The sequence below is a fragment of the Ctenopharyngodon idella genome, chromosome 6 (genome assembly GCF_019924925.1).
Source record: "Ctenopharyngodon idella isolate HZGC_01 chromosome 6, HZGC01, whole genome shotgun sequence".
In the NCBI taxonomy this organism is placed as follows: Eukaryota; Metazoa; Chordata; class Actinopteri; order Cypriniformes; family Xenocyprididae; genus Ctenopharyngodon; species Ctenopharyngodon idella.
Window position 1 is genome coordinate 17,312,052 of NC_067225.1, and position 19,579 is coordinate 17,331,630.

General features: G+C 35.0%; 1 protein-coding gene across 21 annotated transcripts in view; it reads left to right on the plus strand.

Annotated features, from left to right (window-relative positions):
- Positions 1-875: 875 nt before the first annotated feature.
- kif1aa (kinesin family member 1Aa) overlaps positions 876-19,579 on the plus strand; it is a 72,401-nt gene continuing 53,697 nt past the window's right edge. For 11 of the 21 annotated variants that reach the window (XM_051896763.1, XM_051896764.1, XM_051896768.1 and 8 more), the window contains exons 1-2: positions 876-1,186; positions 4,905-5,064. In XM_051896763.1, coding sequence (XP_051752723.1) covers positions 4,959-5,064 — 106 coding nt within the window. In that variant the 5' untranslated portion in view covers positions 876-1,186; positions 4,905-4,958. The remainder of the gene's footprint in view (positions 1,187-4,904; positions 5,065-19,579) is intronic. The other 10 variants (XM_051896775.1, XM_051896777.1, XM_051896778.1 and 7 more) reach the window with 1 other exon arrangement.

Here is a 19,579-nt window from a genome sequence, read left to right on the forward strand (position 1 = left end):
CATTTTTAATAATCTAGAATTTTTGAAATTTTTTACCTTCAGTATTTAAGAATATAGGAACCATAATCTCTGAAAATTGTATTTATAGCATTTTTGATTTGAAAAGGTTTTAACATTTTATTTATTTATCTATTTGTTTGTTTATATACATTTGTGACCCCTAATAAAAAAATATAAATACAGAGAATTAACCAAATCAATTTTTTTCTTTAGCATAAGCATTGAACATTAAAGTTTGTCATAATATAATAAAAAATAACAATAATAATAATAACAAAAATAATAATAAATATTATTATTAATTATTATTTAATTAATTAATTAATATTAACTATTATTATTATTATTATTATTATTATTATTATTACAGTTTTCTTTCAATTACCTCTAACTTGCATATGAAAATGAAAATGACTGCCATTATTAATAATCTAGAATTTTAGACATTTTTTACCTTCAGTATTTAAGGATCTATAGCTGTTAAATTTAACTAATTGGAAATATAATTAATGCAAATTTTATTAAGATACTTTAATTATTTCCATAATGAGTTTTCTTTACTGGTGTCATTTTACTTTTAGTCTCTAATTCACAAATACAGAGAGAGGCTAAGTCAAAAGAATTAGAGGTGAATTAACGTAAATATTAAATATTATTTTGGTCTGCATACTACAGTTTGGGACAAACCTACCTACTTGGTTTCTTTTGATGTATTACGCATATGCAGTCCAGCACTAGCCACTGAATCGCATGTTATGTAGAGCCATGTTTGTACTCCACGGGGAATCTAATCTCCATCCCCTCTCTCCTCCCCCTCTCGCTCTCTCTCCCTCTACTGCATTGATGCTTCTGCCTTCCTCAGTGATGATGTCACTGGTTCAGTCAGTCTCAGCATCACAGCTCTAGGCAGCAAGCAGAGCCATTTTGGCTTCTACATTACAGGGCACTCAAAGATCTCTCCTCCTTCCAAAGAAGCCTTCCTCCTTACAAGCAGGCCTCGCCAGGCATCCAGCTACACAATACCTCGCTGGAACAAATAAAGGACCCTTTGTTAAACAGAGCGAAAAGCAGATATCAGAGGAAGAGCTCAAGAAAGAAAAAATTGAGAAGCCAGCGCAAGAGGCAGTAGTGGGAGCTGATCTATAGAGTCAATAGCTGAGAGCATCAGAGGATCACCATTGTAAAGGTAAGAGTTTTTTCATTGTTGGCATGTTCTAGAGGACAATGCAGTATTAATGAGGCTCTGTCTGTTTATTTGGTGTTGGGTCACCAGGGTGGGACTGCTGTGGGGTGCGGCCATTCAGAGCGGTCAACAAATCCAGACATTATTATGATGACAGAGAAGTGTTTTTTTATTGAGTAATGGAACAGATGTTGTTCGTCATAAATGGCCCTCTGTCCTTGTGTACATATTTCTAAGTGCGGGATGGATAAATGCACTGTCATTCATTGTCTCAAGCTGGCAGGCACACAGTGATGTCTTCAGGATAGAGCTAATGAATCACGATTTGAGAATTTACTGGGCAAAGTATCATTTATCCTTTCTTTTTTACAGTACAATCTTTTCTCTTCCCCCAAAAAATTTAATAGTATAGCGAGTTGGGTAAAATATTATGACTTCTGTCATCACATGCTTATGTACGAGTCCCACCGTGTTCTATCAGCACTATGCAAATGATGTCAGGCACAATTAATGATTTATGTAGATTTCTCGACATTTAGGAGCGCAATGATAGACGGCAAATTAAAAAGAACCTTAAATATTTATGATTTTATGATTGACACTGCAAAATATTACCTTAAGGCACAATTTCTACTTGATTTGACCCTTAAAATTACTTTTATTGGTGTAACAATGTAGTAAGACTAATTAAATAATCATTTTGTCTTGAATAAGATCAGTTAATTACGATATAATCACATGAAGCACATTTTTAGGTTGACAACATGTATTGCAGTACAATCGATCTTTCTGTTTTTCTGTAATGAAGATGTGCGTCTGAATGGATGGAGTGCAACAGTTTTAATTGTGATGTACTTTATGTTCAAAATACATGACCTTTATTCTTAGATTATTGCTTGATCTTTTTCTTTTGTGGTCTTAAATTCTCTTTCACTAATTATGTTAATCACAGATTGTTTAGAACGGATGTGAATAGGTTCATTAATCAATGTGCCGATCACAATACATGTAATATAAAATCATTGTCATAGTTATCACTTCTTTTTTAACTCAAAAACACTAAAAACGACAGCTTACTAACATCTTTGTAAAGTGACTTGCAACCTTTGAGTCTCTAAGTAGACTAGAGAGTAACGAGAGAGACTGAACCCACTCTGACACACCAGAATGTGACTCAGCATGATGTCCATATAATTGAAAATTTCAGAATTTTGCTTGCATGAGATCTCTGTATGAGCTCATTTTCTATGTATTCAAATAAACCTACTAGTTACTGAAGCAAACATATATATAAACAGAAGTAGAAGTCTTTGAAAACAAGATTGAAGCTTAAAGGCCATAAATCTTCCCTGACACATTAATTGTACCTCCATTTTGGTCTGACTAAGAGGCTGAGCTGGACTCGGAGTTGGTGGCAGCCAGCTCTGTTATTGGGCCATTGTAATCCTAGGAAGCGTACTGACATTTAGCCAGCCGTGCACTTCTTTTGTTGCTGCCGGTCCGAGTATCTCTCTAGATCTGTAGCTGACCGTGCATGATCCTTTTATGACGAGGTCATATAAACATAGCCTTCCTGTTTTGTCTGAACATTGAAATATTGATCATTTTTGGGATTTATTGTTTAACCTGGTTGTAAGTTAAAATTGAAATCATGCATTTGCTTTTTATCCCTTCATGCCATCTTTTTTTATAGATACAACAAAAATTATACTCATAGTTGCTATGGTGATAGGCAGCTTAACAGCCTTCCCGAAACTAGGTGTAATTCAATTTCCAATGGAGAAGGGTCTAAATCAATTTCTCTGCTGCTATATAGTAATGGATTTACACAATGAGTAATATCCTTCCTTTTTTTTTTTTTCAGAAATGCTGCACATATGTGCAGAAATATGGATTTTACTGTTTAGTATATCACGTATATCTTATTTTTTGTACATTGATCAAAATCAATTAGCGTCTTTTCATGTGTAATTATTAAAATGTATATATTTAATAATAATATAAAATATATACATTAGAAATATACTATATATTATATCCATCTAATCCATCTATACTAATTAGTTAATGCACTGTGAATTTTTAGAATTTTTAGCAGCATTAACAAAGGTTAATGAAATGTATTGGTCATACATATATATATATATATATATATACACACACACACACACACATATATATATATATATATATATATATATATGCAGCTGTGTGTATTAAGAATGATAAATATAATAATACAAACAATATTAATAATAATACACCTATAAAATATATACCTTTTTATATATATGAATACTTCACTATATATAAAGTATATATATTAGTCTTGTCAAATCAATTAATCGAGATTATTTGCATCTAACATAAAAGTTTGTATATAGATGCAGATGGGTGTGTATTAAGAATAATAAATCTTATAATATTAATAATACACCTATAAAATTTATAGTTTTATATATATATATATATATGTGTGTGTGTGTGTATGTGTATATATATATATATATATATATATATATGTATGAATACTTTACTATATATAAAGTATTTATACATTAGTGCTGTCAAATCAATTAATTGAGATTAATCGCATATAACATAAAAGTTTGTGTAGATATGTATACATACTGTATATATATGTATATGTGCGTGTGTGTGTGTGTGTGTGTGTATGTGTATATACAGTGCGTGTATGTATATATATATATATATATATATATATATATATATATATATGCATGCAAAAGCCTCTAAGATGTCCCCTTGGAATTATAACGTTTTATATATATATATATATATATGTGTGTGTGTGTGTGTGTGTGTGTGTGTATGAAGACTTCAGATGCAAAGGCCTCAAAGATGTCCACTTGGAATTATAAGGTTCTATCTGACATTTTTGTCAAAATTGATTTATTCACATATTCTTAAGGGGCTCACACACCGGACGCGAAGCTCAGCACCGCGCAGCGCCGTGACACATCTTTAAAATTCGAACGCATTGTTTTCTATTGTTTTCCGAGTCTATTTTAAAGACGTGTCACGGCGCTGCGCAGCGCTGAGCTTCGCGTCCGGTGTGCGAGCCCCTTTATTCTGTGACAAATTATTTACATTATGTGATTTTTTTTTTCTTTTTTTTTTTTTTTTTTTTTTTTTCTCCATGTTATGTACATTTTGGGACTTTTTTTTTTAGAAAACAAAAAGATTCTATCTACAAAGTCGAATGAAATGCGAAAACTGTGAAGCTCAATATCTCAAAACTGCTCAGAATGCAGATAGAACCTTATAATTCCAAGAAGACGTGAAATTTTCTTCTAAAATGAGCATTTTTATCAAGCTCGTATGTTCAGTTACTTCACTTTAATGGCAATGTAAAGGACCTATCAATTGCCATTAAAGTGAAATTACTGAACCTAAACATACTAGCTTTATAAAAATGCTCATTTTAGAAGAAAATTTCAGACTGCACTTAGAGGCTTTTGCATACAGTATATAATGTGTGTGTGTCTGTATGTATGTAGGTATATATGTATATACATACTTTTAACATAATTTAAAAGTAGCCCAATTCTGCAGGAAAACCACAGACTTGGCAACACTGGTGTATTTTATAATTCTACAATTAGATATATAATAGCTATAGATCTTCCAGTTTTCTGTTTGTTGACATTGTTTCTGTTCTGTTGAGTGTCTCATCAATGCTCCATTCCTCTCTTGGCAGGTGTGAGCACTGACATTGACTTTTAAAGGAGTGCTCTCAGCACACAGAGGCACCATGTCAGGGGCCTCGGTGAAGGTGGCGGTGAGGGTTCGCCCCTTCAACTCTCGTGAAATGAGTAAAGAGTCCAAGTGCATCATCCAGATGTCAGGAAACACAACCAGTAAGTACCTAACTGCATCTGAGCCCCAGTGCTTAAATAAAGAACATCCAGCAGTTAAATCGCTAAGAATACTCAAAACACTCAAGTTTATAGAGCATCACTTTTATTGTGTGTCTAAATGTTGTTTTCACTTGCATGCGTTATGTGTTTATGAGCCTGTCTGAGTGTTTGACCTCATCTGCAGGATTTCATAAGGGCAGCCATTTTGAGATGATATGGGACAGTAGCTAACTGATCAGTGAACCGTGGGTGAATAAACTCTCTAGTAAATCTGATCCGACATTAATTTCATAGTCAGCCATTAATCTAATGTGGCTACAGAAATTGCGAGTTATTAAAATAGAGGAAAAAAAATAAAGGGATGTTGCGATCACAACTGACAAGCAGCAATGCCAATGACCACTGCAGCTGGAATTATTAATGATCGATTTTGGTTTGCTTTTTTTGACAGTTGTTATGCAATCGCTTTTTAGCTGGTATAGTGGTCATTTTCAAAGGAACTAATAAGGATGTGTCATTTTCTAGGTCATTGAGTAGTAAAGGAACAAATTAATAATCAAGACAACTTAAATGGTTTGGATGAGGTAGAAGATGTGATTGTGTGTGTGCTTGTGTGATCTCCAGTTAAAAATATTAAGTCAAATGGTCACGAGGAGACCATATTTTGCTGTTGAGTAAACAAGTGAGAACAATAAAGACACACAGGCATCCATATAGCCAGGGTTAACTATATAAATAAAGGTAAGGTACAATGAAATGAAAGGTACAATGCTTTCAGGAAAAAGGGTATTTTATTTCAGAATTGTCAGGTTGGGGCTAGTTGTCCCATTTATTTTACATTTTGCAGTTCTATATAATTTGTCACTGTCCTAAAACAATGTTTTGAGTTTGAGTTTAATTTTAAACTTTTTTTTAATTGTTTTTAAAATTGCTCAGTGACAGGTTCCAAGTTTAGGAGTATATGTTTTTGAAAGAAGTCTCTTATTATGGAGAAGCTGAATTTTCAAATTTAATGCTTTCTTGCTGAATAAAAGTATTAATTAAAAAAAAATCTTACTGACCCCCATTTTTTAACGATAGTGTAGGTGTGGCTTTTGGCAAAAGGTGGGCAATAACAGTGGAAATAGTTTTTTGTAGTCAAGACTTTAAGGTACAAAAATGAAATGTACCCTGAAAAAAATTGGAGAAACATTGTAACACTGGAGAATCATTGTAAGAAAAATTATTATTTTGGGTAACACTTTAGAATACTGTTCCGTCATTAATGAATAACTACACAGGAAGAAAAGATTAACACAATATTAACATTCAAGTAACTACTATTCATAACAAGAAGCTCTGATTAATGAATTAGTAAGTAAGTAATGTAATAGCGCTCAGTTGAATGTGATAGTTCACTATTAGGTAATCAATAACTACTATTTTTTTCATACCTCCCAGAGGACTACTAAGAACTACTATATACAGGTTCATAATTAATGTGAATAATATATAATTAATTCTGAAGTGAAGATCATGGTAACCATGATTATTAAAACCTCAAAAGCTTACAATGCCTTCAATCATTACTATGGAGTTATCATGATATTCACTTTAGAATACTGTTCCAAATAATTAGTAATTCATTCTGAAGGATTCGTTAATACTTGAGTCATTACTAGGGTTACCATGATCTTTACTTTAAAATAATTCACATTAATTGATGAACCTGTAGCTCTAGTCCTCTAGGAGGTATGAAAAAAATAGCAGTTATTGATTAGCTAATAATGAACTACCTCATTCAACTGAGTGCTGTTACTTACTAATTCATTAATCAGAGTTTCTTGTTAGTTGTTACTAGAATGTTAATATTGATTTACTCACTTTGTTCCTGTGTAGTTATTCATTAATGACGGAACAGTATTCTAAAGTGTTACATTATTTTGTCTTTTTATTCAATAGTGTCATGTTATAGAAAGGTTAAATATATTATGAATATTATTTTAAATTGAGATTGGGGTGTTGTTGTACTCCTTTGTAAATGGACACTTTTACATTATACAATTTTACAATAATGTCATTATACAGCAGAATTTCTTGGTTCTAAGTGTGTGAATGTGCTCGAAGAATTGAGGGAACTGATCGTTGACTGGAGAGAGATTTGATTTCTAATCTGCCAGCTGGGCAAAGCCATTAGTCAATAATGGATGAGAGCTTGTGAAATATTTAAAGTTTGGCCTAATTTAGCTTCCTCCTTTCCACCTTGTGAAAAAAAAAAAAAAACAATGTGTCCACCATCATCTCTTCACCTGAGGTAGTTCTTGAAAAAGTGTTGATGTTTACATCAAATGTTGAGTAAAGAACAAATTGCAGTAAAAAGCCATAAGCCATTTGTTATACCTTTGTCTGTTTATAAAAACACAGTGCACATACAAAAAGGTCCTAATGATAGAGGATGTAATATTATACCACAGTATTGTCGTGCAGCTCAGGTCAAGGGTTTTACGAAGGAGGAATATTGGGTCTGGCAAATCTGTAAGCCATGTTGCAGAAGTTTTTTTTTTGTTTGTTTGTTTTTTGGGATCTGAGCTAGTGGAGCATAATGTATGTGACATTGATAACAGTGAGGATAAAAGCGTTATACACCAGCCTCCAGTTATTTTGTTTTAATGTGTGCAGATTAGACTGTGAACCTTGAACAACAGAGAAATGAGCCATTAAAAACAGCAGAAACACTTACTGTCATTGTAAATGGATTGTGGTAGTCAACCTTCTGTCATATTTCTAATATTTGGAGATAAACATCGCTGCTCTGACAATATTTTCAAAATCTGCCATCAATTCAAGCGGTAATGGAAAAATATCTATATAATAGTATTTTGCTTTAGTAACTAAAATTGTCACTGTTTATATATTATATTAATATTTTCTCCATATTGTCAGTATGTCCATATTGTGACTTTCAGCACGTATCCGAACATACAAATAAGTGCGTGTAGACATAAATATCCATAAAAATCTATGAATAATAAAGAGTCCTGGCTAGTCTATTACACATTTTTTGATTTGAGGACATTAAGTGCACTTATCGCACTTTCATGAAAATATTCAACATTGCTCTTGCCATTTACAAATGAATTCTGACATACTTGAAGACAGTAGCACATCTTCTTGACACATTGCTAATTCGAACATTTGAGGTGCATTCAAATGCACAGCTGGTAGTGCCTAATTAAGACAACTTTGATTAATATTACATAAGAAATCGTGTGTAATATTAGGATCTTGATAACTTCACATTCCATCCAGTTTGCCATAGGATGTTATGTGCATTTTTACCCTTAGAAAAGTAAGGATTATTCTTTAGTATCTGCTTCAAGTTCCATGGTGTGCGATTCATCCCCCCCAATAATCACATTTCAAATCTTATCTTTTAAAATTGGATTTTAAATAAAACCAGCCATTTCATCTCATCTTAGCCTCTAACCTGACCACTCTGCAATGCTGTAAACCAATGACACAGCATAACATTCATTTGAAATGCTAGATTACCTGCACAGACATCCTGTGTGGTTTGCCTGTGTCTATTCAGAATCCACTCAAAGGCATCCTTTCAAAGCTTTAACACAATCGTCAGGCTGCTTAAACCAATCCGTATAAAGGCCCGGTGGTGTAATGGAAGAGACCTATTCAAAATCTAATGTGAGAAACATTCAATTACTTAACATGTCTGACCCTGTTTTTGTTGTGTATGTAGAGAATATAGCTCTGTGAATGCATTCTGTAGGTTAAGGCCACTTTACCAGAGACCTAAAAAATTTCAAATATGCATAAACACACGCAAACACACGTGACTAGTTTTGTAGATTGCTGTCCTTTTCTCCTTTGAAAGGTAGATTCGGTGTATGGTAAGAGGGTCGATGATGTCATGAAAGAGCCTTTCTAGTCAGCAGTAATTTGGAGAGAGGCCAGACTCAATCTGAGGGTGTAAATAACTGGTTGTTAGTGGGAGTCTGAGCCCAGAGAGTGTCTTTTGTGCTCCGTGCTGGCTGCTTTGTCACCGCTGCCAGCTTGAGATGGGTCAATAGCCGAGTTCCCACAAAGCTGTAGAATGGTGGAAAGCTGAGTGATTGACAGCTCTGACTGGTTTAAGCCACCCTGCTATCACTGAGGCACCATTGGGCTGCTCACACAGCTTATAAAGAGGTTTCCTTTTAGTAGGAAATTGTATCATTACTGAGCCACAGAAGATTTTAGCTCCGTTCCCTGTGAGAAAACTTACGTAAGATTCAGCCTAATGGTTTCTAACAGCAAAAAATCTTCACTGACACAGGATTTCATTGGTCTCAGCTGTAAATTCTGTGTGATGTTCTCAGTGATACTGTGGTAATTATACATGTGGTAGAAGTCCATTTAGAAAAGATACTGAATGATCAATTTGATGAAATCATATGATTATGGAAATGTACTTTAGCTTAGAGAATTTGAGTGTCATGTTGATCAAAGCACTAAGTGATCACATCACTCCCAGAATTCCCTTCCCTTTTATTGATCGAGAATGGTGTGCATGGCAATGGTGTCTTCAGTCTTTAATAGAATCTATGACTTGGCTGTCCTATTTTTATGGTTCTTTACTGTTGTTTCTTGCGATATAATCCTAGTGAGATCTTGGGTAAAAGCCATGGTGCACGGTGTGAAATCAATGATCTTTTATTTCAGACTGTACAATACACATTGCAGACAAGGCATCGGTCCCATTCCGTTGACCGCACATAGGAGCAGTCGCACGGCACAACTGTGATGCAAAATTTACGACACTGCCAGAACTCCATCAGAGGCTAAGATTTATTGCAAAGGCAATTAAACGTTACACTATTCGATCAAGGGATTGGCGAATTTTTTTTTGTCTCCGTCAAGAGAATTATTTTACGATCTACAAAACATGAAACGAAATAAAACAAGTGAGCATGTCACACTAATTGATCAAGAAATACCATTTTTTCTCTACAAAAAGAGAAATATTTTAAGATCCCTGAAAATAGTACAGTGTGAACCCGGCTTAAAGGTGCAGTAAGCGATTTCTGAGAAACAGACCTGTAGCCAATCAGCAGTAAGGGGCGTGTACTCTCATTAGGGGGGAGGTGCCTGTGTTGCATAGAGTGTTTGTGAATTTGGGGGCGGAGTTTTAAAGATAGAAGTGTGATCCTTTTGGGTAGAGGCGTGTTTCTCAGAAACAACATTGTGGTAGATACTAGACCATACCTTTCACAAAGGTATTTTGGTTCATCTTGGTGAAGTAGTTTTCACCTTCCTGGACAGTTTTCATTAAGATTGATCTGATTACATTGTTTTTAGTCTGATGCATGATGGCTCTAATGGAAAAATGAAGTATTATAGTCTGGCTATAATGAGAAATGACATATATTTAACTCACTGTAATGGAAAATGATATATAGTCAACTATCTATAATCGAAAAGGTTTTTGTTATTATAAGGTCACCATTCACAGTGACCTTTTCTTCGACCTTTAATAGGTTTACACACTGTTACACACATTCACACTCAGTGAAACTTGAACCTAAAATCTCACTGCACACACACACAAACGTCAGCAGTCGCCACGTCCTCTTCTGGGTATTAAAAGCAATTAAAAATCCTCCTCCTTATTAGGTTTGTGCATTTACTGCTTCAGTCATGACTCTGATGTAACAGCTACTGAAAAGGGTGGACATGAATCATTGTCGTTATTGAGAGCTGAGCAAAGGAGAGATGATGAGAGGAGAAGAGGTTTGATATTTATAGCACAAGACCATTATTGACTATTTACCTCTTTATATATTAAAAGTGTTTTAACAACCTACTTCATGCTGGAATACAACAGATCAGGAGCATGAAATCAGACACCATGACTGCTATAAATAATTCAAGCAAAGGCATCTCAAGGTTAGCATCATTAGCACTGATTGGTTTGATTGGTTAGTGGACTCCAAACCCATCACAGTTTCCAAAATATGACCTGCTTGCCTCCTAGCAACAGGCCTGTGCTAGCGGAACACTTACAATTAGCAGTACTATTGTGACTACTCTTAACCAAGTGCCATTTATTCAGCTTTATGTCTGGTAAACTCTTTTGCAATATAAAAAACAACAAAACATATGTTCTTATCTGTTTTCTGTTATTTTTTTTACCAAAAACTGCAACCATCCAATCAAAAAATGAAATAAAATAACAATTTACAAATTCCTGTGTATGGTTCATTTCATAGTCCACATTTGGTATTGAACCTATCAAAGGATATTTATTATTTTGGATACGGCAACCATCCAACCAAAAAATAAATAAATAATATAATATAATATAATATAAAGTTAAATAATAAAGTTAAATAACATAAAATTAAATAAAATTAAAAAAATTAAATTTAAATTAAAAATAATTTAGAAGTCCACATCTTATATTAAACCTACCAAATTTGTTCAAGTACAAAATGAATGAATCAGTTTCTATTTTAAATATTGAATATAGAAAAGGGTGCTTCTGATAAGTTAACAAAGCTTCATTTTAATTTGGCATCTGAAGTAAATTTATTTAATTATTAATGTATTTGTTTTTAGAAGAAACGGCTGCAGAGATGTATCTGATTTCCTTTTTAAAGCATTCCTCCTACTTCAGCTGGCCGACCATTTGGCACACACATGCAAAAACTATTTTGCAACTAGCTAGAAGTGTAGATGTAACATGGCAGTGCTTCTATACCAATGACGCATGATGTCCCCTGGGCTATGTGGTGCTATTATTATAACTCGTATACAGCCGGTACTGCACTGCCCTAGAGACAGACACAGATGTATAGACTGGGTAAAAAGGTCTGTCCCTTTTACAGACACAAGTGAATGAATTATTTCACTCCAAGTCCTTAAGTGCGGTCGGCCATTTTAGAATAGAGCTTCCTGTGTTGAATAACGTGGCCGCAGGATGTTGCTTAATGTATGTGATGTTCAGATTCAAATGCTCAGATATGTTTTGATATGGTGATTTGAGAGTTTAAAAGAGAAAACCATACATTTAGTAGATTTCAGCCTGTTTTTAGAGGATATTTCTTTTGTTGGTATGAATTGGATTTGCTAATTTTTGGAGCTCAGTTGTCCTGGGTGTTTTAGTTAGTAGAGAAATTGATTTGTTTTCAGGCATTAGCTTTGCTTGAGTGATATAGTTGAAAACTAGAACAGGGATTTACAGAAGGGATTATGCAATGACATGTCCTTCTGTTACTTGGCAGCTGTGTGTGTGTGTGTGTGTGTGTGTGTGTGTGTGTGTGTGTGCGTGAGAGAGAGAGAGTCATAAATATGTTTTATGTTGTATCTGAAACTGTGGTTCTGCATCTAAGAGGTCCAGAAATGTTTTCTTATGAGATTGCTGGGCTATTGGCTGTGAGAGTCAGTATTAAAAAATAATATAGTGCTCCAATCTCATTTTTCTCAACATTTAGAATTGAAATAGCCCTGCATTACTGAAGAACAAAATGGTATCCTGCAACCTTGGTTGATTTTTGAGGCAATACATTGATTTGTTTTAAAGATAAATCAATACACTTGTTTTCTGTCACCATTTACTCCCCTTGTGTCTTTCCAAATCCATATGACTTTCTTTCTTCTGTTTCACGGAAGTAGAAATTATGAAGAATGGTCACTTTTTTCATGCAGTTATAATGAATGGGGAGTCAAAATATCACAAAAGTGGCATAAAAGTACACAATTTTTTTTTTTTTTTTTTTTTAAATTTGTTTGCTAGTTTTGTGTGTGGAGCAAATTTAAGTCATTCACAGATAATCTTCCTCTTCAGTAAGCTGTTAACCGCTGCAAACGGATCATTGGGTCAGTGAATTGAAGTGGATCTGGCAGGGTCCTGCTCTGACAGTCTTTTCTGTTTTGTCTTTGTTTAATGTTTCTTTGTTTGTCTTGTGCTTGAGCACATGGCTTTGTCTTTGTTTGTGTTGGCCATGTGCTCCTCTCATCCTGCCTCCTTGTTTTGTGTCATCACGCCCCCTTTTTAGTCCTTGGCAGTGTCCGAAATTGTCCCCCAGCCTGTACCTTTAAATAGGGCACTATTTGAGGGGACAGCCATTTTGTAGTGGTGTCCGAAACCATAGTGGACTTTATCGAGTGCACTCATTCAATCCCAAAATGCACCTCAATAACATGTATACAGCTGATGTACACTCAACAGCTAAAGAATACCCATAATGCATTGCGAGAGTCATGCCAAATGACTTCCCGCATCACACCAGAAGATGACGCTCGCAGGTAAATCATCCATCCATCCATCCATTTTCCAAACCTGGTTCAATGTGGGTACAGCGTAAATCATACAGGTATAAATTCCTTTTTAATTGATTATGAAATTGTTGAATTAATGTTTATAAATGCTAGTTTCCATGACAGAGTTCTAGATAAAGCTTTTCATTACTACTGGAGCTGCCAGTTTGCAAGCAAACTATGCAAAAGGAGCCCTTCCGGCACACTCCATGTCCGACTTTACTCACTCGTTTTCATTCACTCCTTCAAATGGACTATATTAGTGGAGTAATGCAGGGAATAGTGAATGAGGGTATAGGGGGCGATTTTGACCACAGCTCTTATTTAATCCTCGTTGGCCTGATTGTGTTCACCTGATCCTCATGTGCTCTTCCCCCTATTTATTTTGCTCCTTTCCCTCATGTCTTAGCTGGTTCGTTGCGTGTATTGTGTATATACTTCGCTTGTGTGCATGCTAGCTTACCTGAGTCTTGGTAGACACTGCTACATTTAGTCTTTTCCTGCCACTCTAGTCTTGTATTTATTTTCTTTTGATAATTCTAGTTTTTCTTTGCTCCTGTATTTTTACTCAAGTCAAGTTCTAGTCTTTATTTTTTGCTGTAGTTCTCCCAAGCCTTATTTTTTGGTTTCTCTCTTGATTTTGATGCTATCTAGCCTTTTCTTTTTCTCTCTAGTTCCCTGCAAGGTTGCAGGCTTGTTTTTATTTCCTTTGTTTGCTGGGCCAGTTCCAGAATTTTTTTTATTTCTTATTACTTTTGTTCTCTCTTTCTTTGCAAGCTCCAGTTATATTTTAGTTTCTTTATTTCAATTTTCATAGGTCTTGTCAGTTTTTATTTTTCTCTTGTTTTTATTTTTTGTCATCTTTTGTTGTCTTGTCCTTGTCTCGTGTTGGGCCCTGCCCTGCTCTGCTTACTGTGTCCTCCCTGGCTGCTGACTCTTCTGACCTGGCAGCCAGTCTTGTGCTTCAGCAGTTACAGTAGATCACCCAGTGCCAAGCCTCTGGTTCCTTGAGCTGCTGCCTTGTCTAAATCATTGCCATACCGTCTGGAGCTGCCTTATCCCTGACCAGCCTGTTCTCCTATTGTGTGCCCTGCCCTATTGTTTGGACTGAGTTCCTGCTTCACCAATCTTGTGCTGTGTCTTCTGTTCTTAACAAATATCACTCTCTCTCTCAGAACCTTGAGAGGATCAGGTCAATTCATGAAGGAATCATTCAGGGGTGCGTTTCCTGTACAACGGCGTAACTCGCTGCTTCACTACCATAGTACGATACATTGTTGAACAAATCAACTAGCTAGACACGACTGTTTCCCGAAACCGTATTGTTGCAAACCTGTCATCCAGCCACGTTGGTTAATGATGTCACGCAGGTTATGGAGTAATAACTTCTTTAAATGAATCCGTTTGAGATCAAATTAATGCTAGATTTTTTGCTATAAATTACAGACATGGCATCTGATTACTATTTCTCGTTTTTCTCAGTTATTTTGCTTTATTTCCAGATTCAATCATAGGTTTGTTCTTACGTACCAGAGCATGTACGCACATGTGCACTCTTCAAAAACGGTGCTTAAAATCTCTTTACAAACTAAAATATGTAAATGACATTTGTATGTATTCAAAATAAAACATATAAATTGTACTTAATGTCAGCTTGCTTATTTTGCTCAAGATAATGATTTATTAAAGGGTTAGTTCACCCAAAAATGAAAATAATGTCATTTATTACTCACCCTCATGCCGTTCCACACCCGTAAGACCTTCGTTAATCTTCGGAAAGCAAATTAAGATATTTTTGATGAAATCCGATGGCTCAGTGAGGCCTGCATAGCCAGCAATGACATTTCCTCTCTCAAGATCCATAAAGGTACTAAAAACATATTTAAATCAGTTCATGTGAGTACAGTGGTTCAATATTAATATTATAAAGCGACGAGAATATTTTTGGCGCGCCAAAAAAAACAAAATAACGACTTTTATAGTGATGGCCGATTTCAAAACACTGCTTCATGAAGCTTCGGAGCGTTATGAATCAGCGTGTCGAATCAGCGGTTCGGAGCGCCAAAGTCACATGATTTCAGCAGTTTGCCGGTTTGACACGCGATCCGAATCATGATTCGACACTTTAAGTCCACATGTCATAAAAACAAGAAACTATGCTTCTAGCCGCAGCTCGAGAGCTGTCGTTCCAACCACACTAGTTTGCGATGCAGTTTGCGAATATTCGTTTGAACAGTAGTTTCGGAAAACACCAAACCGCTGAACTATGTTAGTAACGACGGAACTTGCGATGTTAGTTGGCTTTTGGGAAATGCACCCCAGATCAGTTTTGTGAGCTTGATGAAACCACTCATTCTTGAAAGAACTTTTCATTTACAAATTGGAAATAAAGCACGTTTTAGCTGGACAAAGTTTATGATACGTTTATGATTCATAATAGTGCTTTTGTGTCCTTTTTAAAGCTTGAAAGCTTCAGCCCCCATTCAATCAGTGTTATTTTAGTATTATTTATTTTATAATATTCACTAATATTTTCAGTTTTCATTTTAATTAATTTTTTAGTTTGGAGTTTATTTAATACATTTTTCATTTTGTTAATTTGTCTAGTAATTTTGTCATTTTTGTCACTTTTCAAAATACTTCTATTTAGCTTTAATTTATTTTTATTATAGTTTTAGTAATTTTAGTACTTCAGCTGAGTCTTATTTTATTTCAGTCAGTTGCCAAAGCAAAATGTTTCATTTCTATGTTTTTAAGTTTGTTTTAATATCACGTTCATGTTGTTTTATATCACCCTTATTTCAGTTAGCAAAAATTATTTTAATAGTTATAATTTTGTTAACAATAACAACACTGTCCCATTCAGTGTAAATACAACTGACCAGCACAAGTTTGAGTAAGTGTCAAAGTATGTGTTTTAATTTGTAATAATGACATGAGGGTGAGTAAATGACAATTGTCATTTTTTTGGTGAACTAATCATTTAACAACCAAATAGCTAATTAATGGGATCATTAAAAAGGTCACATTTGCCGTTAAACCTGCAGCGATGTCCCACACACAGAAAAAAAAAATGCATTACAGTATTTTTCATTAGTGTAGGAATTTGAGCTTTATTATGTTCCCTTTAAACAATGTCCCTATCTACTGTAGGTCATATTGCATATAGAAAATAAAAGATATGTTTCAATGAACTACATTATGTAATCAAATGCATTCTATTCATTGACTCTTCAGCGTCTCTGGAGAACCAAGATAAGAGTTTGCTTAATGCAGAGAATCCTTTTCAACCTATTGACTCTCTGAAGGTCATTCTTGAATCACCCTTTTTTGAGGTCAGAACAAATTGTGTGGATTGAAAGAAACTTAAATTCAACACATTTATCTTGTAGCTTTTTTTGTTGACTGTGTTAGTTTTGTACATGATAAAACACCACTGAGAGTGTGTGTATGTGTGTGTTCAGAAATCTTTCCTCATCACTGGCTAAATTCAATTTCTCAGTCCAGTAATGGTTGCTCAACCATGTACTGAAAATATGTGTACTTGAAATGTCCTTTTCATTGTTATTGTGACTTTTTGGTTCATGGATGATTAAGTATATTTAATACAGTTTACTTAAAAGGCTATTTTTATGCGGTTTTGGCTTTTGGTCTTGCACATCCCACCATATGGCAGCTGAGATGTATTTCAGAGCAGAGACAGTATGTTCTGTCAGAGCTCATGCTGCCTGTCAGACTCCTGTGATGACGTGTGGGCTGGCTGTGAGTAAGACTGACGGAAGACCGCTCCGTTAATGATGTTATGAGGTGCTAATAAGCGTGCAGGAAGTGATTACTAAGACGCTTTAAATGCAGGTACATGATTTCTGTGTATGAAATTGACACACAAGCAGAGTCCATTTAAATGATGTTTCCTCCATGATGCACTCAGTGTTTCTGACAATGCGCTTCTCTTGTAATATGGTTGTGCATTCATTTCATACCCATTTTTAGTGGTACAGTGCTAGTTTTCTCAAATGCAAAGTATTATTTTACTATATGCTTATACTTTTTGTGGAAAATTGTGCAAATAAACCTCTCTGTTGGCAAACTGGGCTTCTAAAGGAAAGTTCAGGAGGAGCAACTTCATTTAATCCTGTCAATCACAACACAGTATTTAAATATTTAAAGGGCTGCTCACCTCATTCCTGTGACAGTTCTTCCAGCATGTGTCCACCACCCCATCTCCACCTTTATATGTATTATTTATTATTAATGGAGTTGTCCAGGGGAATATTTAGAGCTTGAGTTGAGTCTCATGCTTGAGACCTCCATCAAGGACAGCAAAATAAACATGTTTTTACTTGTATCTTACTCTAGGATTATATGAAATATGAAGTCTGGAAGTTATGGCTGGGTAACACAGTAAGCACTCAATACTGACCTTAGGTTGTGGACAATTGGTGTGATTCTTTCTAGTTCTTTTTTCTTGAGTGCTCACTTTTTCTTACACTCAAAAACTCTTAACAGGTCAGTCCATATACTGTATCATTTGAAATTTTCTGAAATGATTAGTATTATATTCCATGTTCCTAAAGTCAGCAGCACTTGAGCTTCAGAAGACCTTCATACTTGAGCTTGTGATGATCACGTTGTCCAGCATGATTTGAGATGTTCCAAAGAATGTCTTGTGCTTCGATGGAAGCAAGAATGTGTGACCTTTTGTTCAAAAGAAAGAGTTCACATAATAAATGTCACACATTTACTCAGAAATAGAGCAGAATCTTAAATATTTATTATTAATTTTACATCATAACCTTTTAAACATGTTTTAAATTGTTCAAAATCCCCCCCAAAATTGTTAATTTTTAAGTTTTGGATTACAGATTTAAATCACGTATACAATATACACTACCGTTCAAAAGATTGGGGTCAAAATAATTTTTTTGTTTAATAATTTTATTCATCAAGGATGCAATAAATTGATCAAAAGTGACAGTAAATACATTTATGTTTTGAACTTTCTATTTATCCAAAAAAATTTATCATGGTTTTGACAAAAAAACAATAGGCAGTACAACTGTTTTCAGCATTGATAATAATAAGAAATGTTTCTTAAGCACCAAATCAGCATATTAGGGGCCGTTTACACAACACTGAAAACTAAAAACTAAAACTAAAAACTAAAACTTTGGTAACACATTAGTTTAGTATGCAATTCTCACTATTAACTAGTTGGTTATTAGAATGAATATTAATGGGATATTGGCTGTTTATTAGTACTTAAAAAGCACATATTAATACCTTATTTTGCAAGACCTTATTCTACATCCTTAAAGGGTTAGTTCACCCAAAAATGAAAATAATGTCATTTATTACTCACCCTCCACACCCGTAACAACTTTGTTAATCTTCGGAACGCAAATTAAGATATTTTTGTTGAAATAGCTAGCAATGACGTTTCCTCTCTCAAGATCCATTAATGTACTAAAAACATATTTAAATCAGTTCATGTGAGTACAGTGGTTCAATATTAATATTATAAAGTGACGAGAATATTTTTGGTGCACCAAAAAAACGAAATAACGACTTGCATAGTGATGGCCGATTTCAAAACACTGCTTCAGGAAGCTTCGGAGCGTTATGAATCAGTGCGTCGAATCAGCGTGTCGAATCAGCGTGTCGAATCAGCGGTTCGGAGCGCCAAAGTCACGTGATTTCAGCAGTTTGGCGGTTTGACACGCGATCCGAATCATGATTCGACACGCTGATTCATAACGCTCCATGAAGCTTCATGAAGACCAGTGTGTAGATGTTTTCCCCAGTTGCCTCGCAATGAAATGGGCCATCCAGTTAGATTTGAGCTTTAGGTCACATGCCCAGAGCCGCTGCTCTTGCACAAAAGGGTGAGATTGGTGGTGCTATAGCACAGAAAGCTGTTTTGAAACCAGCATAAACATCGAACAAAAGTGTTCCCAGAAGAGAATGGATGTTGAGTTCTTGTTATCATTGGTGTCTAAGAACCGAGAACTTTTTGGCTAGAAAAACTGACAAAAAAAGAAGTTTTGTGGCAAGGAATTGCTGAGAAAATGGGAATCGATTGTGCGTTTAATATCTTAATAAAGTTGTAAGGTGTGTAGGCCGATCAGCTGAATAGTGGGTTGTGCCACCTAGTGTGCAGGCGTAAAATGCATTCTCAGCCAGCGCCACCTATCGTGTAGGCATGAATTAGCCGAAGGCG